At 58.9% G+C, this 27,928-nt stretch overlaps 2 protein-coding genes across 2 annotated transcripts in view; one reads left to right on the plus strand and one right to left on the minus strand.

Annotated features, from left to right (window-relative positions):
• CSMD2 (CUB and Sushi multiple domains 2) overlaps positions 1 to 27,928 on the plus strand; it is a 489,398-nt gene that overhangs the window by 200,937 nt on the left and 260,533 nt on the right. Inside the window, exon 6 of the mRNA XM_049094020.1 lies at positions 25,204 to 25,316. Coding sequence (XP_048949977.1) covers positions 25,204 to 25,316 — 113 coding nt within the window. The remainder of the gene's footprint in view (positions 1 to 25,203; positions 25,317 to 27,928) is intronic.
• HMGB4 (high mobility group box 4) lies at positions 8,484 to 9,228 on the minus strand. Its single transcript, XM_025420002.3, has one exon. It carries the CDS (start codon positions 9,093 to 9,095, stop codon positions 8,514 to 8,516), a length of 582 nt encoding a protein of 193 aa, XP_025275787.1. The 5' UTR covers positions 9,096 to 9,228; the 3' UTR covers positions 8,484 to 8,513.

A 27,928-nucleotide genomic window follows, 5' to 3' on the forward strand; every position in this document is an offset into this window, starting at 1 on the left:
ACAATGCAGGTTGAACCCCGAAATGTGGCTGAGTAAAGGCTGGGCAAGAGCCAGCCCCCGAGAAGCCACTGTCCCTCATGCTCCGTTTGGAATCTCCAGCTCAGAGAAATCTAGGATTGTTCCGGTCTTGGCCTGTGGAGCAGGGGTGATGGGGCTTCCGAATCAGTGACAACACATTGTTGCCTCCTTGGTAAGAAGGTTCCTTTTCTTCTCATCCAACGGCTTTTGATGCAATCCTACAGACTCCACATAAATGTATATTCTCTTGGCTTTCTTCTCTGTGGGGAAGGTGAGGCTACAAAGCACAACAAAATCCCCCTTCCACCCCCACCCCCCAGCCCCGAAAGCTGTTCGATAAACTACGGGAGCTTTGGACTCCTTTGATTGAAACCGAAAAGGTCACATCTCAGTAGTGTCCTTGAGTCTTGAGTGTCCCATTTGTGACAACCCCGGGCTGTCCTGGGGCCTCCCCTAAGGTGCCTTTCCAGCCCTGACCTTCGTGGGTGTCTTTTAAACGCACAGAGTCATCAGGCAGGTAAACGGATCAATGTGGGCTGCTCATCCACTGCGCTCGCGGGGCCTCTGCGTCAGGACGGTGGGTGGCACCAGGTAGCCCGGCTGCGTCTTAACTGGTGACTCCTTTACAGGGTCTTTCCTAGTCCTCATCCTTCAAGCTGGAAGGTTGGGGCAGCCATGACCCACACCCCAGCAGCTGTGGGGGGGCCTGTGGTGGCTTCTGATTAAGGTCATCAGGGGCCTCCGGGGGGGACTATGTGCTGGTCTCCCACCCACCTGTTGTGCTGTCTGGTCCGTCCCCTTATTATTATTATTTTTTAAGATTTTATTTATTTATTCATGAGAGAGAGAGAGAGGCAGAGACACAGGCAGAGGGAGAAGCAGGCTCCATGCAGGGAGCCCGACGGGGGACTCGATCCCGGGTCTCCAGTGTCACGCCTTGAGCTGAACCACCCGGGCGGCCCTGGTCCGTCCCCTTAGCTGGGAGGCATAGTTGCCCCCATCTCCATGTACTTGGAGCCCATGGGGCCCAGATGCATCCTCCACTCAAGCTAGGGGAAGGCATGTTGTGACCCAGAAAGCCAAGCGGGAGCTGCAGGTTATCTCCAACATCTCACCTTCCTCCAGCGACAGCTCGTGCAATGGCCCGGGCTCAGGAATCCACAGGGTTTATTGAACAAATGCACGGGACAGAAGGTGCCGAGGAACGGGCTCTCTCAGGCACCACGTGGTCTCTTCCCCTCCCCCTGCTTCTCAATCAGCACGCGTGGCCCCAGACGTTCCCTGCAAATGCCAGGTCAGACGTGCTGTATTTCTTGATTTGAATTATCAAGAGAAAGAATCTGATTTGCTCAGCTGGCTAATCGAGCGCCAACTCCCCGTCCAGGCTGCAGACGCTAAGAGGGGGCACCTCCGGTGGTGGCGGAAGGGGGTGCGTGAGGACAGGGCACGGGCTGGGCGCCAGCCCCACCGCGCAGCTTCCACGTCAGCCTGGCCGTTCCAGCTTCTCTTTGGTGGCCCTCCGACAGAAATGAGGAAAACTTGTTCCCTTCATCCACCTCCTTGAGCCTAACAAAATAAGGTGAAGGGCCTGGCGCTCCATGAAGAGAACCTGAGAGCAGTTTCGGGGCATCCCCTGCGCTACGGTACCGGCTGGCTGGCTCTCCCAGTCCGCAGAAAGGAAGCTCCGTAAACACCGGGGATTACGGCGATGGTCACGGATCCTCTAAGAAGCCGAATTTCCCAAGTTCCCAGAGTTGTAATGCTTCGGGGTTTAGAGAGCTAGTTAAGAACAGATGAGCCTCCGAAAGGTCGATGGCAACAACATGGGGTCGCAGTCCAGAGCAGAGGACGCTGCGGGGGCTCCAGGACTTTGTGTCCCCGTATGGTCACAGAACACAGCCTGGGAAAGGGGAGGCAAATGGCCCCGAGGACCTCGGTCGCTGGAGTCCGGGGGTCCCCGCCTCCATCTCCCGGAGCCGGTGACACAGCCCATAAACCCACTCAGCAGGTTGGACCCGGGCAGCGCGGAGTCGGCCGTAGACGACTGCTGCTGCGGCCCGGGGTGACGTCACGAGGATCCCCCCTCCAGTTTCCAGTAACGTGTCCTCGCTGCCTTCCGAGCTTACCTTGGCAGCTTCCTCAGAGTCCAGACTCTTCTAAGAAGCTCCACAAAATATTCCCAGCCTCTGCGCATGGTCTGGTTCCAAAGCCAGTCTTAGGGTTCAGGTAGTTTTCATGATACTGTGTCTTCTCTGGATACCACAGTCTGCGTTATTGTTTCTTTGGGTTTGTAACAAAGTACCCCAAAACGCAGTAGCCTGAGCCAACAGCGCCCATGAGCCTCGTTTGTGAGTCAGGAATCGGGTGCGGCTCATCTGGGTGTCATCAGGCTGCAGCAAAGGTGTGCCCGGGCACCGGGGAACACCCCGTCCCCCCCTCCCCCCCGTCCGAGCTTACTCGCGGGCGTGGGCAGCACTCCTTCCTGGAAGGCTGTTGACAGGGTGCCTAGTTCTCCTGGGCGTCGGCCAAAGCCACCCTCACTCGGTGCCACACGAGCATCCCCGCAGGGCAGCTTGCAACACATCGGTCTGCTTTGAGCGAGCGTGAGAGACAGACGTGGTCTCCTGGAGCCTCCTTGCTGGTGAGGGGGTCCCGTCTTCCCGCGTTGGCCCTGTGCCATTCATTAGGAGTGAAGCCGTTAGGCCCAGCCCACATGTAGCAGAATTAAACAAGGGCGTGAGTACCAGGAGGTGGGGTCACCGGGGGCTGCTCAGGGAGCCGGACGTGGGCGGCCGTGCAGAGGCGGCGACGGCTGGAAGCGGGTGACAGGCAGCCACGGGAACACTGCGGTTGACGGGTGGGAGGGGGGGGTCTTACGATGTCAGTCAGGCGGCCAGAGCAGGGAAAGGATTGGAAAGGGAGCGATGGGCACTGAGAGCTGGTGCTTGGAGGCTCACGAGGGGTGGCCCCACGCGGGCGTGGGTGGCACATGCTCACCCGGAGGTCAAAGCCAGCTGGGAACACCACATGCTCCCTCTGGGCCCCTGCCTGGCCTTTCTCCCACTTCAGTTGCCTTTTTGTGTGATGTTCCCCTCTTTTAGGGACCAGGGCAGGCCCCCTCGTTCACAGGGCACTTCCTACACATCGGACTTCCCTTGCAGCCATATCCCGGAACATGTCCTTTATTCCCCAGCACACCTGTCGGGCAGCTCTTATTTGGGGAGAGCATGACTAGAGGCGCACACAAAGCGAGAGCATGTCATCGCCTCGGTGATTGCACCCGGAGGACCGTTCATGAACCTGACCCTCGGGCCTCATGGTTCAGAAACTGGATCCTTTGGTCCTCAAATAATGGATGATTCAGCGGAAGCTAAAATCAACCATAAAGATCCCAACACAGGGGATCCCTGCGTGGCTCAGTGGTTTGGTGCTTGCCTTCAGCTCAGGGCGTGATCCTGGAGTCCTGGGATCGAGTCCCACATCGGGCTCCCTGCATGGAGCCTGCTTCTCCCTCTGCCTGGGTCTCTCATGAATAAATAAATAAATCTTAAATAAAAAAAAAAAAAGATCCCGACACAATTGTCTGTTCCAGATGGTAATCGGTTGTTTTGCAACCGGGATCAACTTCTCTGTTGGAATCCGAGGCAAACCCAATAAATTTGCTCATTGCCGTCAGGTTTGGAACCAGCTGGCAGGTACAGAAGAAAGACAAATGAGGGTCGTCCTGTTGGCTCTGTTACCAAGGAGCTAATTGGAGTGTGTGCCGTGCAGCCCAACGGTGGGTGGGGACCGAGAAGAGTAGGGTCAGCTCCTCCTCTCCAACCCCTTAGGCAGCGAAGTCCCGATCATTACTCTTCCAAGGGACTGCCCAGGCTTGCAGGAGGGAGGAGGATTCCTCTGTGGGCCCCAGGCTAGTAGCATCAGGGTCACCTGGGAACTTTTAGAAACGCAAATTCTAGGTCCAACCCCCAGAAAAAAAAATGGAATCGAATTCTAGGAGTGGGGCCTAGCAACCGGCGTGCTCGGCAGGGATTCCGATGTAGGGTCGAGGTGAGGACCGCTGGCCCAGGGGAAGCTGTTCTATATGCAAATAGGAGACTTGGGAAGAGGTGTCCTTATGGGACATTCTGCTCCCCGTGCCCACCCTTCTCGCCGTCCCCGGGAGATGAATCACGGGGGTAGAAGTTTCACACTTTCCACGTTTGATTTTTAGCTTACGGCTGCTCCCGACGAGAACTTAAGCAGAGGCTCCTGATTATTTCCCCTCCAAAAAAGAAAAGTGTCATGGATTTGGTTACTTGTTGGCCCTATCTCTTGCTCATGCAGACCTCAGAGGCGCTAGCACCCTCTTGTTAGCACTGAATAGTTCCTGAAGGCTCTAGAATGACCAATACCCAGAAGTCAAAGTGGAGGCACGGGTCCCACCCTACAGAAGACTCTGTGGCTCCCCCCGCATTGCACTTAGATTCCAAAATAAATCCTTCCCAAGGCCGGCCCCACTCCAGCGGCATCTCACATCTTGCCACCCTGGCCTCCCTTCCTCTGCCTCTAATATGCCAAAAGCTCACTTCTGCCTCAGGACCTTTGCACTGGCTGTCCTGCTGCTTGAAGAATGCTTTCTTCAGGACTTGGCGCACCTGGTTCCTTCTTGTGCTTTAAACTTAAACCCAGATGTCATCTTTGGCCACTGATTTCAAGTGCCTTCCACCCCACTTGTCATCATTTATCTCATTACCCTTGTTTATTTTCTTCGGAGAGCTTGACACTACCAAAAAAAAATAGAAAAGATCTGCTGTGTGTGTGTTTTTTTTTTCCTGCTGTGTCTATTTTTTGACTTATTATCTGTCTCCTCCTGCCTGGAATGTAAGGGATCAAGGCCCTTGCTCTATTCCTAGCACCAGAACGGTCTCTGGTATATTGCAGGCGTAAGATTTACATAAATATTTGTTGAATAAATGAATAAATGAATGAGTGAGTCAACACAGGAAAAGCTTTAGGAGGGAAGGATCAGAGTGCAGCGATTCAGTCATCGAGACGGTGATGGACCCAAACGCCCCGCCTTCCTCGTCCCAAGGACAGGGGCACAGAGCCCGGCTGGCACCACACCAGGCCTCCTGCCTGCCTCTCCTGCAGCCCACAGCCTCAGGCCTGCCCCCCTTCTCCGCCTCCTCCCTGCAGCTCACTGTCATTACATCACGGCCATTAGAAGCCCGCAGATTCACACCCCCCTGTCGACTTCTTCATAAAGGGATGTTAATGGGGTTCATCTTCAGCAGAGGCGATGCAGACTGTTGTCAAAACTCTGGCTTGGCCATCCGTGCTCCCGTAATTAATCACACGGGAGGCCAGGAAGGCGCGGCGGGAGGGCCGTGGTGGGAGGCGTGTGGAACAGCACACGGCTGCTGCCCACCGGGAGCCCACGGGGCGGGCTGGAGGCCAGACAACCCAACTGCAACCAGCGTGGAGGAGTACGTCGGGGTCCGTCCGCCCCGGGGCATCTCCTCCACCTTCGGGAGGCTACAAGGGAAAGGAAATCAAACATAAAGTCGAAGCTAGAGGGAGAAATAAGGTCAAAGACAGTCTCTTCTGGAATTATAAGGACGCTGGCATTTATTGGGTGCCGTGTCGGCGGCCTGTTGCCATGAGACAAATTACCAGACATTCACCAGCTGAAAACAACACACATTCACGTGTGTGGCTGGCAGTGTCTGTGGGTCAGGAATCCCGTAAGGAATCCTCGCAAGGCCGCGTCACGGTGTCAGCAGGGACGGGGCTCTCCTCTGCTGGGGGAGGACACCTGTCCGTCCCTGCTTCGTGGTCGCCGCCACAGGTTCCTATGGTTGTAGTACCGGGAGCTTTAGTTTTTTGCTGGCTGTTGGTCTGAGGCCGTGGTCAGCTCCGAGGGACTTAACCACAGTTCCTTGCCTCGTGACTGTCCCCGGTTGGCCTCTTCATCAAGCCAGCGAAGTCTCTAGAGAAAATCAGGCAGCAAGATGCAGTTTTGTAGATCATTACATGACCGTGGAGGCCACGTCTCCTGTCCTTAGCTCCGTTCTGTTGGTTAAGAGCAAGTCACGGGTCCTGCCCATAAGGAGAAGGGATCATAGCTGGGTGTGGACACAGCCGGGAGGGATCGTGAGACAGCCACTTAGCGGATGCCCCGCACACTTCATACTAAGTGCTAAGGATGGGGCCAAAGGCTCCTGCACGTATTATATCATTTATTCGCTGAAACAGCCCGTAAGGGAGAGGTCCCACAGGGGAGGATGCGGAGGAGAGAACTTGGCTAAGATCAGAACCACCCTGCGGCCCCCGGGGTGGCTGAGTGGCCGAGCATCCACCTTTGGCTCAGTTCGTGATCCTGGAGACCCGGGATCAAGTCCCGCGTCGGGCTCCAGCAGGGAGCCTGCTTCTCCCTCTGCCTGTGTCTCTGCCTCTCTCTCTCTCTCTCTGTGTTTCTCATGAATAAATAAATAAAATCTTAAAAAAAAAAAAAAGATCAGAACCACCTGTATCACAGCACTGCGCCAAGCTGTGCAAGCTTAGAGGCCGAAGGATTTGCATCTAGACAGTGAGGAGCAAAGGCCCCAGGGAGGCAGGGGAAGGGGGTCACGGGTGCGTCCTGGCTCCCCGTGAGGCTCAAGACCAGGGGGAGGGGATAGGTGTGGATCACACGCCGAGAAAGGAGGAAACCAGGAGTGCCACTGTGTGATGATCTCTGTTTTCTCAATGAGGCAGAACGAGGGCCTCCCCTGAGAGGGGGGAGGCAGGGCCAAGTTGGAACACCAGCTGTGGGGAATGGGGAGTGGGAAACAGGGATCAGGGCCAACACCAGGGCAGGTTGCAAGGAGGATGGAGCTGCCTCCTCCCCGAAGATGTCCGAGGTCTCCTTGGTGGCGGGCACCCCCTCCCACCCCCGGCGCCCCTGGCAGCCTTCATGTCCAGCCTCCCTTGCAGCACTGCAGTGTACCCCACGTCCATCTCATCAGAAGAAAGTTCTAGTGGGGCAGGAACCTGCCCGGAGCCTAGGCAGGGCCTCCCAGGAACCAGCACAGGATCTGCCACATGTGCGTCCTCCATAAATGGCCTGACTCCAGACCCTGCATTTCTGAATCCCTCTACCGTATTCCCTTCTATCCCCTAAAGGCCCTCCAGGTCTATAGGGCTTTTCAAAGCGTGCGTTTTTATTTTCGTTTTGAGGGTCAGAGTTCAAAGAGCCGTAGGGTAGCAAAGTCCATCATGGAACAGGAGTCGAGATGGAGTTAAGGAGGCCTGTCGTATGCCTGACTTTGTGACAAAAAAAAAAAAAAAAAAAGCAATTTCGCATTGTGGCCCAACCCTTTTGACGTCAAGGGGTCAAGAGCCATTTCAAAATATTAAGTATCAACCTATATTGGTGATTCGACGCATTGCCCATGGTGTGTCGTCGCCTGAAACATAGAGCACGGATACAGAACAGTCCCATTTGTGTCAAGTTACCAGTTTTGACTCATCCTAAGTGGCCAAAAACCCTAACTCAGACTACCTTAGACAAAAAAAAAAAAAAAAAGAAAAGAAAAGAAAAGAAACATTGTGGGCTCATTTTCATTGAAAAGTCCAAGACTATCCTCCTATGCCATTTTGGCCCAAGAACAAGGCAGATGGCTTGCCACCGCCTCGGGGCGGCACCGTCCCCTAGGACTCCTTGCCCGAGTCCTATAGTCCCCGCCAATCAGAACCCATCCGTGTGACGGGGACCTCGCCAGAAGAGCGAAGGTGGGTGCTGGAGCAAGAGGAGGAGGAATGGGGACCGGGCGGTCACAGAGGCAACAAACGTCCACTCCGTGTGTGTCACGCTTCCAACCACAAACTGGTTGGGTGCACGCCCACCAAGGTCGTGCAGGGCTTGCTCGAAGTCCTACGACTTGGGCAGAGGCAGGTGCCCAAGTGTTGGTAAAATCAGCCCCGCCTCTCATTCCCACCAGAGCAGGGGCCACCCGTGGGGTCTCCTCCGGGCCCCACTGATAGTACTTCACGCTCGCTGGGGGAGCAGTTCTGGAATTCCTGAGCAACCGAGTCCCCCAAGGCCCACCGCACCTGCAACCCCGCAACCTCCTCGGGGGCCTCAGCGGGGAGGCTGACCTCAACTCTGGGCCACCTGGCCCTGCTGATGTTCAAGGACGATGAGAACGGTGGCAGGACTGGCACTCACGCACCTGAGCCTGAGGAAGGTCTTGGATGACCACGTGCAACCAGGCGGCACCCACCTGGGCCACCTCCGTGTTACATCTGGAGCCCGCCACCCAGCCTGCCAGAGCCAAGCCCCGTAGGCTCTGACCTCGCACGCAGCCTTGGACCCGTTTGCCCCTTTGTCTCACGCCACCCCCCGGCATCAGCTTCCAGACCCCGGGTCCACCACCGCCCCACTCACTTCCTCAAGGTGGCGGCAGCAGCGGCCGCCCGGACGCCACACAGGAGGCCAGCGATGGGCGACACAGTCGAACGGCACTTTATTTCTAATTGGACCCGTCGGCTCTGTCCGGGTCGGCTTTCCCTCTGCGCTCGTTCTTAGGCGACCCTTGGAGGCCCTTCCTGGTGTTACGCTGCTGACGGTAGACCTCCAGCTCCTCCTGGTACCTGGCCCTCAGGACAGCTGCTCTTTGCTCGTACGGCTGCTTCTCGGCACCTGACGTCACGGACCACATCCTCCCCGAGGCCTTCGCCACCTGCACGACTGACCAGGTGGGGTTCTCCCTCTTTAGCTGGGCATAGTGGTCTTGACAGAAGATCAGGAAGGACGAGGGGGGCCGCCTGGGCGCCTGGGGGTCCCGCTTTCTCCGCTTCTTCTTCTTGCCCACGTAATTCATCATTTCTTCCTGGTATCGGGCTTTGTCGAGCTTGGCCAGGGCTTCGTATTTGGCCTTTTCATGCTTCGAGATGGACCTCCATTTTTCTGAGCACTTTCTAGAGAACTCTTTAAAGCCCAGGTAGGTGTTTGGCTGCTGCTCCTTGAACTTGTTCCTGTAATTCAGCAAAAAGTGGATGTAAGAAGACACGTTCACCTTGGGCCGTAGCTGGATTTCTTTTCCCATGTTCATAAGGTCATTTTTTTTTTCTGGATTCAGTAACGTGGACAGCAGAGACTTCTGTCTCCACGCACCAGGAGCAATCTAGAAGGTGCTCTGCTTGCGGTGAATTTTTCTCTCTGCAAGAGCTACAGTCAGGGGTCGGCCTTTTCAGGGCTGGAGGCATTGTTGAGTCAGAGGAGGGGACTGTGACATCATTCCCAGCCTGTGGCACGGGCGCACGGCTGCTCCTGCTGCTTGGCTGCTGAGGGTCCATTTCTGCTTTTCATGAGACGTGGTTCATCCAGAGGCGGCTTGGAGCTGCTTCTCCTGGAGCCTTTCGCCTTGACTTCCCGGAGGCGATGGGCTCTGCTCAGCTGTGGGAGCTTTCTGTCCCTTGGGTGTAGTAAAAACGAGCAGTGGGGTCTACTGTCCTCTGTGCACGACTGTCAAGATGCCGCGTGCTCCCTTCCAAAGCCAGGATGGAAATAACGAACACGAGGAGGTGGATGGTTCCAGAGCTGTCACGACCAAATGGGAAGTCTTTCTGTTTGCCTCAAATGGTGGCAGCTCACACCGTTCAAGGAGTTCAGTAGTAAGTCTAAAAATAATCAGGTATGACGGCCGTCACTCGCTTCCTGTCAGGACAACGTTGTCTAATTTAAAACCCGAGCACCTGGAAAAAATTAAAATTAAAAATTAAAATAAATTAAAATAAATTTAAAAATTAAAAAAATTAAAAAGTAAAACCCGAGCACCTGGAAAAAATAAAAAACTTAAAATCTAAAAAATTTAAGAAATTTAAAGAATTTAAAAATAAAATAAATAAATAAATAAATAAAAATAATAAAAATAAAACTTGAGCACCTGGAAAAAATAAAAAATAAAAATAAATTAAAAAAAAAACAAAACCCGAGCACCTGGGAAAAAATAAAAAATAAAAAATAATAAAAATAAATAAAAATAAATTTAAAAAATTTAAAAAATAAAAAAATAAAACCCTGGAAAAAATAAAAAATAAAAATAAATTTAAAAAATTTAAAAAATAAAAAATAAAACCCGAGCACCTGGAAAAAAATAAAAAATAAATAAAATAAATAAAAATAAATAAAAAATTTTAAAAAATAAAACCCTGGAAAAAATTAAAAATTAAAAATTTAAAAATTTAAAAAATTTGAAAAATTTAAAAATAAAATAAATAAAATAAATAAAAATAATAAAAATAAAACCCAAGCACCTGGGCCATGCACATCTGAACGCTGCATCTCTCCGAAGAAACTGGGATGTGGTGGGTGGAGGGAGGAGAACCTTGAGGGGGTTTTGCTCATTACACTCGAGTCCATGAAAATGAGATCAAATTCTTGGCCCCGCTCTCGTCACGGGGTCCCTGTGTCTTAGGGGTTAGAGTACGGGGCTCTGCTGGCGATACCCAGACTCGTCAGCTTCGTACCCTCGTGGCAGCCACTGCAAACATTCTAGCAGCCTTCCAACTGAAGGACAAAGAAAAGACAATTCAAGTGACCTTTGGACACTTTGAGGTCCTTGCTTGTACGGGACCAGGGTTAGCACAACACGGTGGTTGATGATGACAGCCCCAAATTCATAGGACGAGGCAACAGAGCCTCAGTAACAGAAAAATTAGGGTAACAGCCTAATAGGTGAGAGTCTGAACCTGGACTGATTTGCTGGACTCGAGCCCGTGCTTGAGGCTACCACGTCAGGACCGGTGCCTCGGGCCCACTGCGCTGGTGTGCGGCTTCGGCAGCCGAGCCCGACAGGTCAGCTGGCCTGAGACCAGACACATTGATGGGGCTCCGGTCCATGCCTGCGTCCCCACACCTGATGTCAGCTTCCATCCTCTGCAAAAGAGAGGTGGGAACTGCTGAGAGCCCCCAGTCCCGAATTTTAGCCGCAGCTCCGCCCCGCGGTGGCCAGACTAGTGACACCAGCCCCTTCGTTTCTGGAAGCCTCTGATCTCATATCTGTAAGTGCCTTGGACTGGCCGGGAAAGGCCTTCCAGATGACATGCCGTAGCTTTGTGGCTGCATGTAGAGGCTTGGAGGATCTCAGATGCCAGCCGAGGACATCTGGGCTGGTGGTAGGGGTCGGGGGGTCGGGGGTCGGGCCGGGGAATGAATTACTCTGAGAACCTCTCTCGGCATCGTTAGCTTTTTCACGCTGCTGCTTCCGCCCGAGGGCCAGGGGTCGGCTCACCTGTTTATTGGGTTTGAGCTGGGCTGCCGAGGTCAATAGGACACAGCTCCTTTCCAATGTGGAAGGATGGGCTGCGAGGAGGTGCTTGGCTAGCATCTGTGGATATTAATCAGACTCTTCTTGGACTCACGCAACCCCCAGCAGCTCATTTGTACCCCCATTCACGACCTTGTACCCTTGTCACGATGGAAGGATCCAGAAGGATTGGCCCTATGATAATCATCCGGAGTCTAGCAGGTCTAGGAAGACAAGGTGATGAAAGGTAAGAGCCGTGGCTACGCTGTGAGGTTCGGGCCACGGTGTCATGTTGGAGGGAGGACGTGGGAGGACGGTCTAGAGAACCTTAGGGAGGCTCAGTATGCCTGCCTTTGAGAGTCAGCCCTCTGTGTGCTGGTAGCTGAGCATCTCCAACCTTCGTTACCCTGCTCTTTGCCCTGAAGCTGACGCATACGGACCACATCCACGGATCTCATGCTGTGGCTTCCGTTTCAGCTTGGCCAAGCTGGACCCAGCGGTAGATCCGGGGGAGGGGAAGGTGACGTCAGGGCATGTATTCTCCCGGCTTCCTCCTCGAGAGGTCATCCGGAGCTGGGTCTCAGACCCTGGACTGAAGGTCTAGGCTCCTATCAAGGTGTCCTTTCTTTCTTTTTTCTTTTTTTTTTTTTTTAAGATTTATTTATTCACGATAGACACACACAGAGAGAGAGAGAGAGAGAGAGAGAGGCAGAGACACAGGAGGAAGGAGAAGCAGGCTCCGTGCAGGGAGCCCGACGCAGGACTCGATCCCGGGTCTCCAGGATCACGCCCTGGGCCAAAGGCAGGCCCTAAACTGCTGAGCCATGCAGGGATCCCCAAGATGTCCTTTCTTAACGACTGACTCCTTCGGGTTCAGCAGTTGCTCGCTCTCCTTGTCCCCTCTTGCCAAGGGTGGCTAAAAACTCTGCTTTTACGGGCTTCCGAGGACTCTGCTATCCCTTGTGGCTTTCCTACACCTCGCTCCTCCCTTTGTAAATAACTTCTTTATTAAACACTCCTCAAATTATTCTAATTTGAGCGGCCATCTGTTCCCTGCTGGGACCCCGACCGATGTAGTTTCTAGCTTTCCACCCTGAACAGCCATGCAAGTGGATAAATAAAGCAAGTGTGGGCATCAGTCCAAGATAGAAGGGTACCCAGCTTCTCGAGGCCTGAGTCCCCAGCAATCCCACAGCCTGGAATGATCTGCAGGGGCAGGTGCACCTGCCGGGGCAGTAGCAGAACAGGCCACGTGACCTCCCTACAGGCATCTAATGTCCCTTGTGTTGGAAGATGACCTCTAGGCCAGGGCCGTGGTCTGGAGAGCCCGATAATGAATATTTCCAGCTTTGTGGGCCATATGGTCTCTATTGGGAGCACTCCACTCCACCGTCCTAGGTCAAAAGTAGCCGAAAACCGTATGCACGGCGGTGAGTGTGGCTTGCCCACAATTAAACTTCACGAAAATCAGCAGTTGTCCGCAGGTCATAAACTGCTGACACCGGTCTAGAGATGGGAGTTCAGTGTTTTCTGATTTCTTAATTGCGGTTTACGATAAAGAAATACATATTTTGCATCATGACCCGTTTGTGCACGTGCACACTTCACGGTATTTGTGTGCCAGTCTCTGTTCGAAGTACTTGCATCAATTTATTTAATCTTCGTAAAAACTGTGTGTGTGTCAAGAGGAGGTGCTTTAAAAAAAATTATTTATTTTAGAAAGCAAGCGTAGAGAGAGCGGCAGAGGGAGGGGGGAAGAGAGCAGGCTCTGCCCCTGAGCCCACAGCCTGATGTGCGGCTCAGCCTCACACCCCTGAGATCCCAACCTAAGCGGAAACCAAGGGTCCAATGCTTAACCAGCTGCACCGCCAAGCGCCTCAGGGGTGCTATTTTTATGCACATTGTAAAGATAAAGGTCTCTAAACACAGCGTTCAGAGAAAACAGACATTTTACGAAACCACACTTAAATACGTGTGTAATGTACTCTCTTCCCTTTTGTTATTTAAAGTGCGACCTGCAGGCCCATCTCATGACCCGCTATGGGTTACAGTCCATGGACTGATTTGATATCTTTTTTTTTTAAGATTTATTTATTTATTTATGAGAGACACAGAACAAGAGAGACAAAGACACAGGCAGAGGGAGGAGCAGGCTCCATGCAGGGAGCCCGACGCGGGACTCGATCCCGGGTCTCTAGGATCACGCCCCGGGCCGAAGGCAAACGCTCAACCACTGAGCCACCCTGGCGTCCCCCATGGACTTATTTGAAAAACCCCGTAGGCCAGCTTTTTTTTGGGGGGGGGGCTCTCCCTGCAGCCCCTGTGGGATCCTGTGGGGTCCTCGTGACTGCACGGTGCTAACATGCAGTCGTCAATTCAGATTCCAGCCTTGCCACCTCGTCTCCGGGTGCGGCTCGTTAGGACCTCATCGCCAAGAAGCCGTGAGGTGATAAGACAGTGGTGGGGAACGCCTGGCTGAGGGATGGGAGGCCCCCGGCACCTCTCTACCCTGTGGGTTGGACATAGGCCCCATTTCTAGTGAATCGAGTGTGGAAAAGGGCCAACTGTTTCTTGGCGGTGGAGACAGCCAGCAGGGACCACCTTAAGCAGTCACGGCATCCTTCTCCCCAATTAAACCCCTGATCTAATCGTGAGAAAATACTCGATAAACCTGGACAAAGTGATAGTCTACAAAATACTTGACCAGGCCTCTGGAGAAGTGCCACAGTCTTGAGAAAGCCAGGGAAGCCCAAGAAGCTGACCCGGGTCAGAGAGCAGGTGGGCCCGACGCCTCAGTGCTCCGGGGGATGCCGGGCTGCAGCCGCATCAAGAGAAAAGGCATCAGCGGGGGACGGGGACCTGAGTGAGGTCCTTCTCTGGGCTAACAGCACCCCGGTTGTGTAAGACGCTACTGTTAGCAGGACGCTGGTGGGGGCTCTTCGGGAAACCCCTGGTGCTGACCTTGCAACCCCGTTCTTATTCCAAAATGGGGTCTTTCAGAAATCTTCCCAGCGCACCCGGCCCTTGATCCCTCTCCTCTGGGAATCTCAGGGTGGATTTGACCCTCAGTTGGAGCAGCATGTACTCTTAGTGTGTCTTCCGTGACCGTGTTCCCCGAATTTGGGGGCGCGCCGGGACTACCTTGAGAGGCTTTCGAAGATCCCAGTGCTCAGGCCCCAAGAGGAGCCAGAGCACCGGCCTCCAGCGTCTGATAAATGCTTCTGGAAGCACCGGCCTCCGCCCACACCCTCCTGCCCCTCTTCCTGTGGGGTGACCCTCTGGCAGCCTGGGCCCTCTGAGTGGAGGATCTGGGGCAGACAGAGGTCTGCTCCCCGGGGATGTCCACGTCTGATACCCGACAGCCCGGGACGGAGTTCCTTTCCAGGGGAACGGCGCAGATGTGATCACGGAACGGACGGGACATGGGAGGATCACCCTGGGTCACGTGGGTGGACCGGATGCAACCACGCGGGGCCCCGCAAAAGGGGAGCAGGAGTGTCAGAGCCTGAGACGGAGATGTGACAGACGCAGGGCGTCAGAATCAAAGATTTGAAGCAGCAGCACAGCTGGCTTCGAAGCTGGAGAAAGAGACCACAGGCCAAAAAATGGGGCGGCCACTAGACGTCGGGCAAGGCCAGCGCCCAGGGGCTCCCCTTGGCCAGAGAGCTCAGCCCTGCAGACACCTTGGTCTTCTCGGCCCAGTGACCCCCATGCCGGACTCCTGCCCCCGAGAACCGTCCGACAGCCACGTCCTTGCAGCCACCACACTCGGAGTAACCTGCTAAAGCGGCGGCAGGGAAGGAACAGAGTCTTTGCCGTCCAGCTGGCGGCCCGTAAGGTTTCCCGCGCTGTCCTTACCCCCCGCTCATGTTAATAAAGATGGAACATTTATGCCACCGCTTATTGGATTAGTTGTGGGAGCAAGGCGCGTGAGCGACTCAATTTTACACACTCTTCTTCCCTCACTTGCTGACTCATTAAGTCACTAATTCACTCCTTCGCTTACCAGTTAATTCACCCCTGGGTTCTTGCAGCTCATTCGCTCACTCACGTACGCGCGCACGTCTCCACAAATGGCCATGAGTTGCGGGAGCCGTGCGGCCATCAGGGAACGTGTGACGGCCGGCTAGGTCTCGGGAAAGGAGGTGGTGGTGGAGGGAGGCCACTGGGATCTTCCGGAAGCCAGACTGGTGGGAAAGGAAGGGTCATGAGCGCTAGGCCTAGGCTCTTTGGGACTAACTTGGTGCCAAGAACCGTCAATCACGTGACCGTGATATTTTAGTAAGAATGACGATGATGTCGTCGGGATGTCCTCTCCAGAAAAGCCTAGAGAAAGAGAGGAGCTTTTTCAAGCAACGGGTGGGAGAGCTGGCCCTCACTCTCAAGTTGGTTTGACTCTTGCGTCCGTGTGTTTAGCTTCTCCGGGGATTCTAGGAGCTCCCTTGACTGAGGTCAAGATGAAGAGGAGCCAGCAAGGACCAAGGCCAAGTATGGCAGGAGGAGGGCAGTGGAAGGAGAGGAAGGCGCCTCTGGGGAGATGGATCCTCACTTGGGTTGATGGATCTCTCGCTCCAGATGGATCCGGCCAGTCCGTCCTCGTGCACACAGCGCCCGGAGCCTAGGAGGCGGACTGACCCTGATCGCCCCTAGGACCACAGCAGCGTGTGCACGTGCACAGAACCGCGTCTGCCGCTGGGGATGCAGGCTGCTGGGAGCGAAAGCGAGGTGTCCACACCCAGCCCAGGGGTCTCGGGGGCAAGAGGACAGATAATGGAAACGGATGATCAAGCACAAGAATGGGATCAGCCTAGTGGGGACTGGACGTGCCTGCTTATCTCTGGCAGGACACAGCAAAGGAGGGGAGGAGGAGACCTGGAACAAGACCAACGTGGGGGGAGACAGAGAAGGCCCACGGTCAACGGACGGATGCCCCCCGCGGCACGCGGCAAAGCTACCTCCTTATGCCACAGAGCAGCAAGACCTACTGACCCTTTTGTCCAGCTCCTGTCTCTTCCAGGCGCCGTGGACGCCCCTCATTTTGCTGGCTTAGCACCGAGCACATCCCTTCTGTTGGAGAAGCGTCTCCAAACGGTTCTAGCCAAGCCCACACCCGTGCCCTTGGCCCCAGGAGAGGGCACCCCGCCCACACAGCTGGACGAGTCAGAGGCTTCCAGGGAGCTTTCTCTACTTAAAACTAGGGGGGGGGGGGCCTCGTGGCATTTGGGTTCCTGGGGCCAGTCACCCTTGGGGCCAGCGATGGTTTGATTGGGGCAGCCAGTGATCTCTTCTCTATTCCAGGCCCATCTGACCTGGGTTTCTCCCACTTGAAAGCAAATGCTAGCCCAGACGTGATGGAAGTGAGCAATAGGAGAAGACAGGGCCCCTCTCCCCTGTACCCACTCTCTTCCTGTCGCCTCCCTCGCCCCTCTACTTGCTTTTGCCCCACTGTGCTACTGGCCAGACCTCTGCTTTGTTGGTCAGAAAGTACACGGACAACGCTGACACGCCGTGCGCCCTCCGCGCTAAAGCAAATGCCATGTGCCGTGGGCCCAGCACTGCGCTGAGCGCGTTTATACCCATTATTTCACCTAGACCTTCTGTCAGGCTAGGAGGTGGGGAAACGGAGGCCCAAAGCAGGTCAGTTCCTTGCCCACAGTTCAACAGTGGGTAAGTTGGCAGCTGAGACTTGAACCCAGGCCCGCATGCCTCATCTCCTCTCCCACCTGCTTCCTATTTAGTGCTAGCCCTTTGCCCACGAGTCTCCCATGCTGCATGGAGACATGGCACGATCAAGAACCTGTAGCTGCTGCGTCCGGAAGCCTCGGCAGGGCCTTACGGGCCTCCCCACACGCCGTGAGACACCCACTGGCGAAGGGAGACCCACAGAGGTGCAGCAGCCTCCCAGGGCCACACAGCCAGCGGATGTGGAGGCTGGATCCGAATCCAGCTCCGTGTGACGAGGACCCCTTGCTCGTCAGCTTGCACACCCCCGAGGTGGGGCAGCCCATCCCTCCTCCGGCCTGCAGGAGGCTCAGGGAGGCTCACACCCTCAGCCAGGGCTTCGGAGCTGCCGGGCGCTCGGGCAGGGCTGGCTGGCTGCCTCCGGGAGGGGGCAGGGGATGTCGATGATGCTCGAGCTCAGAATGGCAGTGGAGCAGCGGGCAGAGGCTGGGGTGGGAGGCTCCCCGTAAGCCACCTGCAAACACTTCCTCTGGATGAGATGCATTATCCAAGCGTCGTCCCCGGAGACCTCTGCGAGGCACACACTGCCGCCCGCTCTGGGAGGCGGACGAGTCCCTTCTCTGACTCGTGTTGGCCGGTGACAGGTGGAGATGGACAGACAGCAGGACTAGGGGAGGCCGGGCTGGGGCCACTGAGGGAGAAGGGCGGTGGCCGCCCCGTGGACGGGCTGCCCTGGGCGCCAGGGGTGCTCTGTCCTCCTGGCACCCGGGTGGATACGAGCATCCTCCTCCAGGGAAGTCAGAGCCAGGCCACGCCGGGGCCCCCTTCTCCCTGTGTGCCCTGGAAGGTGGGGCCCAAGGCCCCGGTAAGATCCCGTCCCTTCTCCTCTCACACCTAAGCAAGGGCGGAGAACAGTCCACATTTATGGGGCCCCTGCTGTGTGTCAGGCACAGTCCCGGACGCCTTACAAACAAGCACAGCTGTTCACGGGACCCCCAGTGCACAAGTGGGGAAACTGAGGCTCAGAGCAGTTTTGGCACATCCCCATATTTATCCAACGCGTGAACGTGGAGCCCAAGCTCACACACAGGGCTGAGCTGACTCCAGAGGGCCGGCCCTTAACCTTCGGCCTCCTTAAACCCCTTGCCTCTAGGGCAGCTTGGGGGGCTCAAGGCCTGATCCTGGAGACCCGGGATCGAGTCCCATGTCAGGCTCCCTGCATGGATCCTGCTTCTCCTGCTGCCTGTGTCTCTGCCTCTCTCTCTCTGTCTCAATCTGTGTGTCTCATGAATAAATAAATAGAATCTTTAAAAAATTAAAAAAAAAAAAAAAAAAAACCCTTGCGTCTGCGTAGGGGACCAGGACAGGTGATGACTCAGCCAGGTGGCATCTCCATGTAGGCAGAGACCTGGAGCCGGGAAGGTGAGAAGGTCCAGGCAGAGCGTGAGTGTGCCTTGGTCACCAGGCCCACGGACCCAGCTCCCACCTGCCTGATGGGGCAAGCCCTGGCATCTCAGGCCATGGGGCCACCGGGTGTCGGCGAGCTCTCAGGTCTAAGCTGGAGCCACAGACTCGGGCTGGGGGCAGGACATGGCTACGGGCTCAGCCGCAGGTGGGGTGGAGGCTGGAGTCTGTCCCAGGAGGACTGGGGCAGGCCAGGGAGGAGGCACAGCCCCCAGTGTAAGAGGGACTGCATGGGGCAGGGGTTGGGGGGAGACAGGACGGGTGGGGGAGGGGTGGGGGACGGAGATTGGGGAATGGGGTGGGGACCAGTCCTGGTGGGAGGACAGGGAGGGTACAGGGTGGGGGGATGAGATGTGACAGGGTAGGGACTGGGATGGGGTGGGGGGATGGGGTGGGGGGGCAGGGTAGGGACAGGGGGATGGATGGGGGGACGGAGGGGATAGGGAGATGGGGTGGGGGGACAGGGAGGGGATGGTGTGGGGGAACAGGGTGGGGGACAGGGAGGGGACGGGGGACAGGGTGGGGGGACAGGGTGGGGACAGGGAGATGGAGTGGGGGGACAGGGAGGGGATAGGGAGATGGGGTGGGGGGACAGGGAGGGGACGGTGTGGGGGAACAGGGTGGGGGACAGGGAGGGGATGGGGGGACGGGGTGGGGGGACAGGGTGGGGACAGGGAGATGGAGTGGGGGGACAGGGAGGGGATAGGGAGATGGGGTGGGGGGACAGGGAGGGGACGGTGTGGGGGAACAGGGTGGGAGACAGGGAGGGGACGGGGGACGGGGTGGGGGGACAGGGTGGGGACAGGGGGACGGGGTGGGGAGACAGGGAGGGGACGGGGGGACGGGGTGGGGGGACAGGGTGGGGACAGGGGGACGGGGTGGGGAGACAGGATGGAGGTGGGGGGACAGGGAGTGGATGGGGTGGGGGGATGCATGGGGTGGGGATGGGGTGGGGGAGAGAGAGGAGATGGGCTGGGGGGACAGGGTGGGGGTGGGACGGGGTGGGGACAGGGTGGGGGAATGAGGAGAGGATGGAGAGGGGGGAGGGGGTGGCGGTGAGGTGGAGACAGGGGGATGAGGTGGGGGGACAGGGAAGGGACGGGATGGAGGGACGGGGTGGGGGGACAGGGTGGGGGGATGGGGTGGGGCGGGGATGAGATGACAGTGGCATGGGTGGGAGAAATGCTGTGTGGCTGCCACCCCGCGAGGTGACGACCTCTGCTGCCCGGGCCCTGCCCCCCGCTGCCCCCAGTCCCCCCTGGCCCGGGCTCACATACAGGCCCTGCAGGGAGCGGTGCGTGGGTGGAAAGCGCGTCCCTGATGCTCTTTGTGCGGGTCCCCTGGAGCTAACAGCGGAGCAGGGAGGAGCCCGGGTGACTCCTTGGGCTTCCTGAGCTGCTCCCGGGAGGAGGAGCAGCGGCCACACTGGTTACCAGCCTTCCCGGCCTCTGTCCCCAGGGAACGCGCAGCCCAGGGCGGGGCCGAGGGCCGGGGTGGCCCTGGAGGCTGCTCCCCGTCCCCACTTCTCCCCACACGTACCCTCTGCTTTCAGCGCCTCGACCTATTGGGGTGCTCGCTCACTCTAGGTTCTTCCTCCCGGTGGTACTTAGTGAGGCCTCCGCGCCCGGTCCCTGTGCCCGGTCCCCATGTGAGGTGCATGCAAGGAACTGGAGGGCGGACGGGCCCTGGGGGGGAGGGGAAGTGCAGGAGGCACCAGGTACGCAGGGGGGACAGCGGACTCGGACCCAGTGGCTGTAAAGTGCCACCTGAAGGGGATGCCCGGGGGGCTCGGCGGCTGAGCGCCGCCTCGGCCCAGAGCATGACCCCAGGGTCCCAGGATCGAGTCCTGCGTTGGGCTCCCTGCAGGGAGCCTGCTTCTTCCTCCGCCTGTGTCTCTGCCTCTCTCTGTGTCTCGCGTGAATAAATAAATGAAATTTAAAAAAAATAAAAGACTCCAGCTGAAGGATGAGCGGGAAGCAGGCAGGGCTGGGGGGGTGGCGATGGAGGTGGACGGGGAGCACTTGGCAAGGAACCAACCTTCCAAGCTCTGGGAACACTCGGAGCAGATCTGGCCTGCCTGGCTGTCAAGGCCGCCGATGGGATCGGACACGGGTGCCCCCCAGGCCTGGAAACCCCCTCAGGCCCTCCTGGCCCGGGAGCATGCAGTCAGCTGACCGCCACCGCGCCTGGCGGCAGGAGGGGCGTGAGGACAAGGCATGCCCACCGCCGGAGGCAGGGCGCGCGGGGTCCTCCTTCGCGGAGCGGCGTGATGACCGGGCTCGCCCCGGCCCCGCTGGCCCTCCCAGGGCCCCGCGCTCCCACCCGCTGAGCCGTGTGCACTTCCTGAGAACCGGGTGGTCCCTTGCTAAGTCTCTCGGTGCCAGTCCTACTTGTCATTGTAATTATGTGATTTAAATTAAACATCCCATAAACTGATGAAATACGAGTGTGAAAGGAAATAGAATTGCATCTGCAGGGACTGAATTGAACCCTTGGAAAGACTCCACGAAGGGGAATCTCTGAAGAGGATCGCCTCCCAGATATCAGGTGTGGACGGCCGGGACCGCCGCGCCCCAGTGGGGCCGCTCCGTCGGGGCCCCTCCTGCCCCTGTCGCGCCCCGAGCGCCTCACACAGTACCTGGCCCACCGTGGGTGCCCAATGGGTGCTTGTTGACTGACCAAGCTGCAGCACAGCTGGTCTCGGGGCGACGACGCATCACGGGTGCAGCTTATATACGACCGACGGCGCGGAGCACAAAACCACGACCGAAGCAAACACCTCGGCCTGCATTACACGGATTGACCAATAAATGCGCATTTAAGTACTTGCACACCGTGAGCAAAGCTCGCAGCCGCACAGGTTTCCTTTAGAAAATTACTTTTTGCCCACGAACTGCATCATCTGCAAGGCTTGGGGCAGGTGTCAGGAAAAGGGGTTCATAAAGGGCCATACAAATTCTTGGGATCTGTTATAGTTTCTGTAAGAGCTACTCCCAGGGATCCCCGGGGAGCTCAGTGGTTAGCGCCGCCTTCAGCTCAGGGCGTGATCCTGGAGTCCTGGGATCGAGTCCCGCGTCGGGCTCCCTGCATGGAGCCTGCTTCTCCCTCTGCCTGGGTGTCTGCCTCTCTCTCTGCATCTCTGACGAATAGATACATAAAATCTTTAAAAAAAAAAAAAAAAAGCTATTCCTCGCTGCCATGGTAGCAAAAAAGCAGACGGTATGTAAAGGAGCGCTCACGGCTGTGATCCCGTAAAACTCGATTCACAAGAACCGACGGGAAGCTATTTGGACGAGTGTGTCAACCTCTGCTCCGAGGAACCGATTGGTCCCGGGCCCGTGCTGCGATGTCGGGGTAGCAAGGCCAGGAAAGCCCTGTCCCTGCCCTTACAGAGCGTGGCTCCGACCTGGGGAGATGGTCACGACTTGCTGCATCCGGGCCCCCGGCGGGGGCGTGAGCGTGGTGCAGGGGGGTCACAGCGAAGGCCAAGGCTTCCTCCCGTGGGGGCAGGGAGAGAGTCAGGGAAAAGGAGGCCCTATGGTTGGGTTTATGGGAGCGGCGAGTGATGTTTTCTCGGAAGTCAGGTGGGGCAATAAGAAAGGACATTCCAGGTGCAGGGAGTGGCACCTGCAGAGGCGTGGAAGATGCTGGAACTTGAAACGGGTGTCACCGGAGAGGAACGGCGTGGAAGAGTCTGGGCTTTGTAGAGGACAGAGGGTGCAGGTGGGGAGCCAAGAGGGCTTGGGGTGGCTGTAGGGTGGCAGGCGCCTGCGTCCCACGTCCTCCCGTGCCAGCTTTGGGGCTGCAGAGATGGTTTCTGCTTGACCCCGGGATGCAGAGGTCCCTCCACCCCGTGTGGGATCCAGGGCAGCTGCTCTGGGGGCATGAATCTGGGGGCGGCCGACGCAGGGTGGGGGTTGTGCAGACACAGGGACGTTGCAGCAGCTGAATGGGGTGCACTGCAGCTACCGTGGACCCCCACCCGCGTAGGGAGCCCGGGGAGCGGCCCTCATGGCGGGCCCCAGGCCCCTTCTGCAGTCGGGGGCCCCGCGAGGCCTCCCCGGGGGACGGCGGTTTTCAGGAATTCTCAAATCTAACCCGGGGTCTCCTGATGCCCATGCCCCTGCGCACGGCCGCGTGCGGGGCCGCGGTTGACCCCCACCTTGGCTGTTTCACGGCGGGGTGACCTGGAGGGAGCGTCTTGGCCTCTCTGTGCAGCCGGGGCTGCCGCGGGGGCCAGCACGAGCCAGGTCCTGTGTTCGAGTGGAGACGGCGCTCGTGTGCACACACGGGAGCCCTTGCATGCTGGGCCCGCGCTCCCAGGGGAGGAAGGCAGGCTGCAGCCAGACCCCTGCAAACATGCAGGGAGCCCGACGGAGACTCGATCCCGGGACCCTGGGGTCACGCCCTGTGCTGCAGGCGGCGCTAACCGCTGAGCCACCGGGAGGCCCTAAATGTAGTTTTCAAAGCCTCGACCGAGTGTGCACCCACATGACCACCATCCCCTTCAGAATGTGGACGACTCCGGGGCTCCGGGGCTCCCCCATCCCCTCGTCCCCCTTGCCGGGACCAGCATCTGCGCCTCTCGCCCCAGCTCTCGCATGCAGGGCCGTGTCCGCAGAGGTCCCGTGGATGGAGCCGCAGCGGGCTCGCCACCTGTCCGCGTGGCTGTGCGTGGTCACGGGTCCGGGGGGTGCCTCCAGGCCGGGACCCCCATACCCTCCGGTCACCACTCCCTCCCTCCCTCCCTCCCCGTTCCTGGCTCTGTAAAGGGCCTTGGGTTCTGGGTCATTCAGGTAAATTCTCCCCATTTCCGCGTCCCTCCTGCGCACAGGCTCAGAGCCCTGTCATTGCGAGGGGACTGGACGGGGCCCTGGGAAAGCCCGCCGTGCCCCTTGGGCCCCTCGGGGCGGAAGGGGACCTACGTGGCTCAGCCTGTGATATTTAAACGGGAACCGGCGAGATGCGGTGACGGCTTCTGCGACAGCTCCCACCCAGGCTGCGTGGGTTATGTTGTTGGAGTTTGGTGCGAGTCAGCATTTGCATTAAATACTGTGCTTTGCAGGGCGTGGAGCCACTTGGTGGGTTCCCTTGCTGAGCGCGTGGTTGTGGGGGGCACCACGCGCATCCCTTGGCCCCCCGCGCTCTCTCCCCGGCCCTCCCCACGCGGGTCCGCGTCTGGGAAGACCTGGCTGTGGTTGCATCCCTATGCTCCTTCACTCCTGGCTTCCAAGGGGGTCAGATCACCAGAGGCATCAGCACAGACTGAGGGAGGGGAGGGAGGATGAGTTCCAGGTGTCCGCTCCTTGCTCCGGTGCGACTCCCACGAACTGCCTGAGGATCTGGTCCTGTAGGGTGGCTCTTCCCGTCCAGCCCTCTTCGTCAGGGTCCGCACCCCCTCGGCACCCCGTAAGCGGGCACCTCACCCTTGCCCTCGGTGCCAGCCCTGGGACCCTGCCCTGCCTCTGGTGGTTAGTGTTAGGGCCCCCCATTTCCCTTGGGATCCTGACGTGCTTGTCGGTTGCTCGTGCGGACGCGGGAAGGTGGGGGCTCCCGAGCACGAGGCTGCGGCCGGGCTGAGGCCCAGGTTGCGCACTGCCTCACTTGGACCCGCGAGTCTTTGAAGGAACGGCTGCTATCGTCCCCGTTTTACAGATCGGGTCACCGGGAGCTGAGGTCAGCTGACCCCTCCTGGAGCCCAGGCCGTCCAGCAGGCCCCTGCACCCACTGCGGACGGACCCCGGGAGGACCCGCACCCGCAAACCCACGTCTGGAGGCGGGGCTGCAGCAGCGCCGAGGGGGGAGGACCGGGCACTCTGGTCCTGGAGCTGCTGTGCGGCCCACACAGGGCTGGCCTCCCGCCCGCAGCCCTGCCGTTGTCGCCGCAGCCCGGTGGGCACGGTCCCCGGGTGGCCGGACCCTGTCTCAAGCCAGGCTGGCGCCGAGGGCGAGGGCGAGGCTGGGGCTGGACGCAGCCCCCAGGGCTTCAGAGCCAAGCAGAGCGGGACGGGGGTTTCAGGGCTTCCCGTGCCCTCAGACGACGCGGGGGTGCAGGACAGATGGACACGGGTGAGCCCGTGCAGGGGGGTACAGACCTGGGGGGGCTAGTGGGTGCTTGGGAGAGGGGCGCGGGCTGTCCCCGCAGGGCTGAGGAGCTTCGTCCCTGGTCCTGCGGGCGGAGGGGCCCGGGGGCTGCAGGACACACGGGCGGGGCGGGGGGCGGTACCCAGCAGGGGGCCTCGGGGGACACGGTGGGAAATTGGTGAGGCCGCGGCCCCGTGCAGAGCCCCGAAGCCGCCAGTGCCCTGGGGAGGGAGCCGCTGACCTGGCAGCTGGTCCGGGGGCTGTGCCAGGGGGCGCCCCCCACCGGGCTGGGCTGCAGAGGGGAACCTAAGGGAGGAGGGCAGCCCCCGGGCAGGGGAGGAGCCCCCGGAGGCCCCCCCAGGGCCTGCCGCCCCAAGTACCTGCCCAGGCCCTCGCCACGGACTCCCCTGCCCGGGGTCACGGGCTGGACTTTGGCCGCGGGTCAGGGATTCAGGTGGGCGGGCACCTCTCCTGCGACTCCCGTGTGTCATGCACCTGAGTGGCCCCTGGCAGCGCGGCTGGCGGGGGGCAGGCTGCACATCTGCCGCCGGCCTGAAGGATGCACGGGCCCCGCAAGCCCCGGTAGCCCGGGGACGAAGCTGCCCAGCCCTGCCGTGGGCGTGGGGACGCCCCTGCACGGACTGCCCCGGCCACCCCTGACCCACCCCCTCTGTGCCCGCAGGTTCACCGGAGCCAGCCTCCCCGCTCCCGTCATCAGCAGCAAGAACTGGCTGCGGCTGCACTTTACGTCGGACGGCAACCACCGGCAGCGGGGCTTCAGTGCCCAGTACCAAGGTAGGCGGGCCGCCGGGCGTCCTCAGCGGGTGCAGGGCTGCGTCCTGGGGAGCTCGTCCCGGCCCCGGCCTGGGTCCGGCTGGCCAGGGTGGACATGCCTCGAGCATCCTGTTCTTATTGGCAGACCTGGGGTCTCTGTGTCTGCCGTAGTGGCCTGTGGCCCCACGGTCACCTCGCCCCACTGTCCCTTCCCGGCCCCTCCGCAGGCCGGGTGCTCGTGAGCCCGAGTGCCTCCAAAGAGCCGGGCCGGGCGCTCGGGCAGCACCACCTCGATTGCCCTGCTTCATTCCCCTGCGAAGTAAATGCCGTCAATGGCCCCATTATATGGACGAGGAAACTGAGGCTCAGGGAAATTAAGCCAGCTTCCCGAGGCAGCTGACGCCCCCTGCCTTTTATTATTATTTTTTTAAGATTTTATTTATTTATTCATAAGAGACACACAGAGAGGCAGAGACACAGACAGAGGGAGGAGCAGGCTCCATGCAGGGAGCCGATGCGGGACTCGATCCCGGGACCCCGGGGCGCAGGGAGCTCTTCGCCCTGGAGGAGGCCCAAAGTCCGGGGGGCGGAGGGATGAGAGCAGATGAGATAAGGACGTTCCTTTCGACCTGGAGCTTACTGGGAGGTACACGGCATTTCTGGACACCGAGGGTGGGCTTCGTGACCACCGGCAGTCACACGTGGATATTGGTTCTCGCAGATTCGGTGGGAACTCGCGTTTCGCACCTGTTCCGCGTAGGGCCCCGGGCTTCCCCGCCGGGGCCGGCTGGAAGCGGGGACCAAAGGAGGCCTGCGAGAAGCCTTCCCTTCCTAAGCAGCCTCATTTCCTTAGCATCGGGCAGCAGGACACCTTTGAAATATTTAAAACATAAGCCAAAAAAAAAAAAAAAAACCACCAACCTGGTCCCCTAGGTGCCCCCCCCACCCCCCGAGAGCTCGCCTGCAAATATTTTTCTGGTGCCAACACTGGGCTTTCGTGGAGCAGAGCAGCCGCCTGGATCTTTTTTGTCGTCGTTTCCAACGCAGGAAGGCGGGGATGGACGTGAGCGTTTCATCCGAGTGAAGAGGGGGCCCGTGTGTCTACTTGTTTCCGGTGCCCGAGGGCCTGGCGGGCACAGTCGGGGTCTGACGCAGACCGTGGGCGCCCGGCCGAGCTGCGCGGGAGCCTCCGGAGGTCGGGAGCCCCCTCCCGCCGCACACACGGCCCCGCACCAGTCCCACGGGGCCCCACTCCGCGCCCTGTGGCAAAATGTGCCTTAAATTCGCGCGTTTCCGCTAAAGAAGCCGAAGCCCGAGAGGTCGCAGGGCGCCCCAGGCCGGCCCCGCGGGCTGGAAGCTGAGTCCCTGCAGGGAACCCCAGCGCCGGCCTTGCCTGCTCCGCCGGCAGCTTCTCAACTTTATTTTGTGAACCTCAGCCCACCCTTTAAGGAAAAGGACATTTTCCAGCACAACCCAGGACCCATTTCTGTCTGTGGGACTAAAGAGAAAATGTCACCGAGGGGTGTTGACCCGAACATCATGCGCCCTGAACGTTTCCCGTTTCTGATGTTAACGGCGACCGCCCCACAGAGTCCACGGCCGGGGACGGCCCACAGCCCGAACGTCGGCTTCCGCGACGGGCTTCCCTACCTCGCGCCTTCCCGTCTCCCTGAATACGGCCCCGAACGGGGTTGGCACTTCCACGCAGACCAGGCTTTCCGGAGGGCGTCCTAGGTCTCGGGCCCTTGGCATGCATCCCTCTGCCCGGTGCTGAGCAGTGGCCCGGCCTCCCTCGTCTCCCTTCACCGCCGTAGAGCCGAGGACCTGGAAGCCCCCGCGCGGCCACACGACCCCCGTACAGAAAACCCACCGACCAGAACCGCCCGCTGCTCCGAAGGAACCATGAGCACAGCCCAAGTCATGGAGTCGGAGACCCGGGGGGCGGCAGAGGCAGCTCTAGGGAGGGGGCGCGCGGCCTGGCTATCGTGGAAGGGGGAGACCTCAGGGATGAGGCGGCCTCGGACCCCCCAGCAGGGAGGCCTCCCCACAGCTGGGAGGGCAGGGGGGTAGAAGGGGCGCCACCTGCAGACCCAGAGAGCAGGAAGGGGCCTGGGTCAGTGTAGAGCACAGGGTGGGGGGGCCTGGGGTCAGCGACCAGGGCAGGACGGGGGGGCCTGGGGGTCAGCAACCAGGGCAGGAGGGGAGCCTGGGGTCAGTGACCAGGGCATGACAGGGGGGCCTAGAGGTCAGTGACCAGGGCATGACAGGGGGGCCTGGGGTCAGCGACCAGGGCAGGAGGGGAGCCTGGGGGTCAGTGACCAGGGCAGGAGGGGAGCCTGGGGGTCAGCGACCAGGGCAGGAGGGGAGCCTGGGGATCAGCGACCAGGGCAGGATGGGAGCCTGGGGGTCAGCGACCAGGGCAGGAGGGGGACCTGGGAGTCAGCGACCAGGGCAGGAGGGGAGCCTGGGGGTCAGCGACCAGGGCAGGAGGGGAGCCTGGGGGTCAGCGACCAGGGCAGGAGGGGGGCCTGGGGTCAGCGACCACGGCAGGAGGGGAGCCTGGGGGTCAGTGACCAGGGCAGAAGGGGGAGCTGGGGGTCAGTGACCAGGGCAGGAGGGGACCTGGAGTCAGT

Source organism: Canis lupus, chromosome 15 (genome assembly GCF_003254725.2).
Source record: "Canis lupus dingo isolate Sandy chromosome 15, ASM325472v2, whole genome shotgun sequence".
Lineage (NCBI taxonomy): Eukaryota > Metazoa > Chordata > Mammalia > Carnivora > Canidae > Canis > Canis lupus.

Coding starts and splice junctions, on each gene's coding strand:
- HMGB4 (XM_025420002.3), bottom strand. CDS start 9,095: ATGAACATGGGAAAAGAAATCCAGCTACGGCCCAAGGTGAACGTGTCT.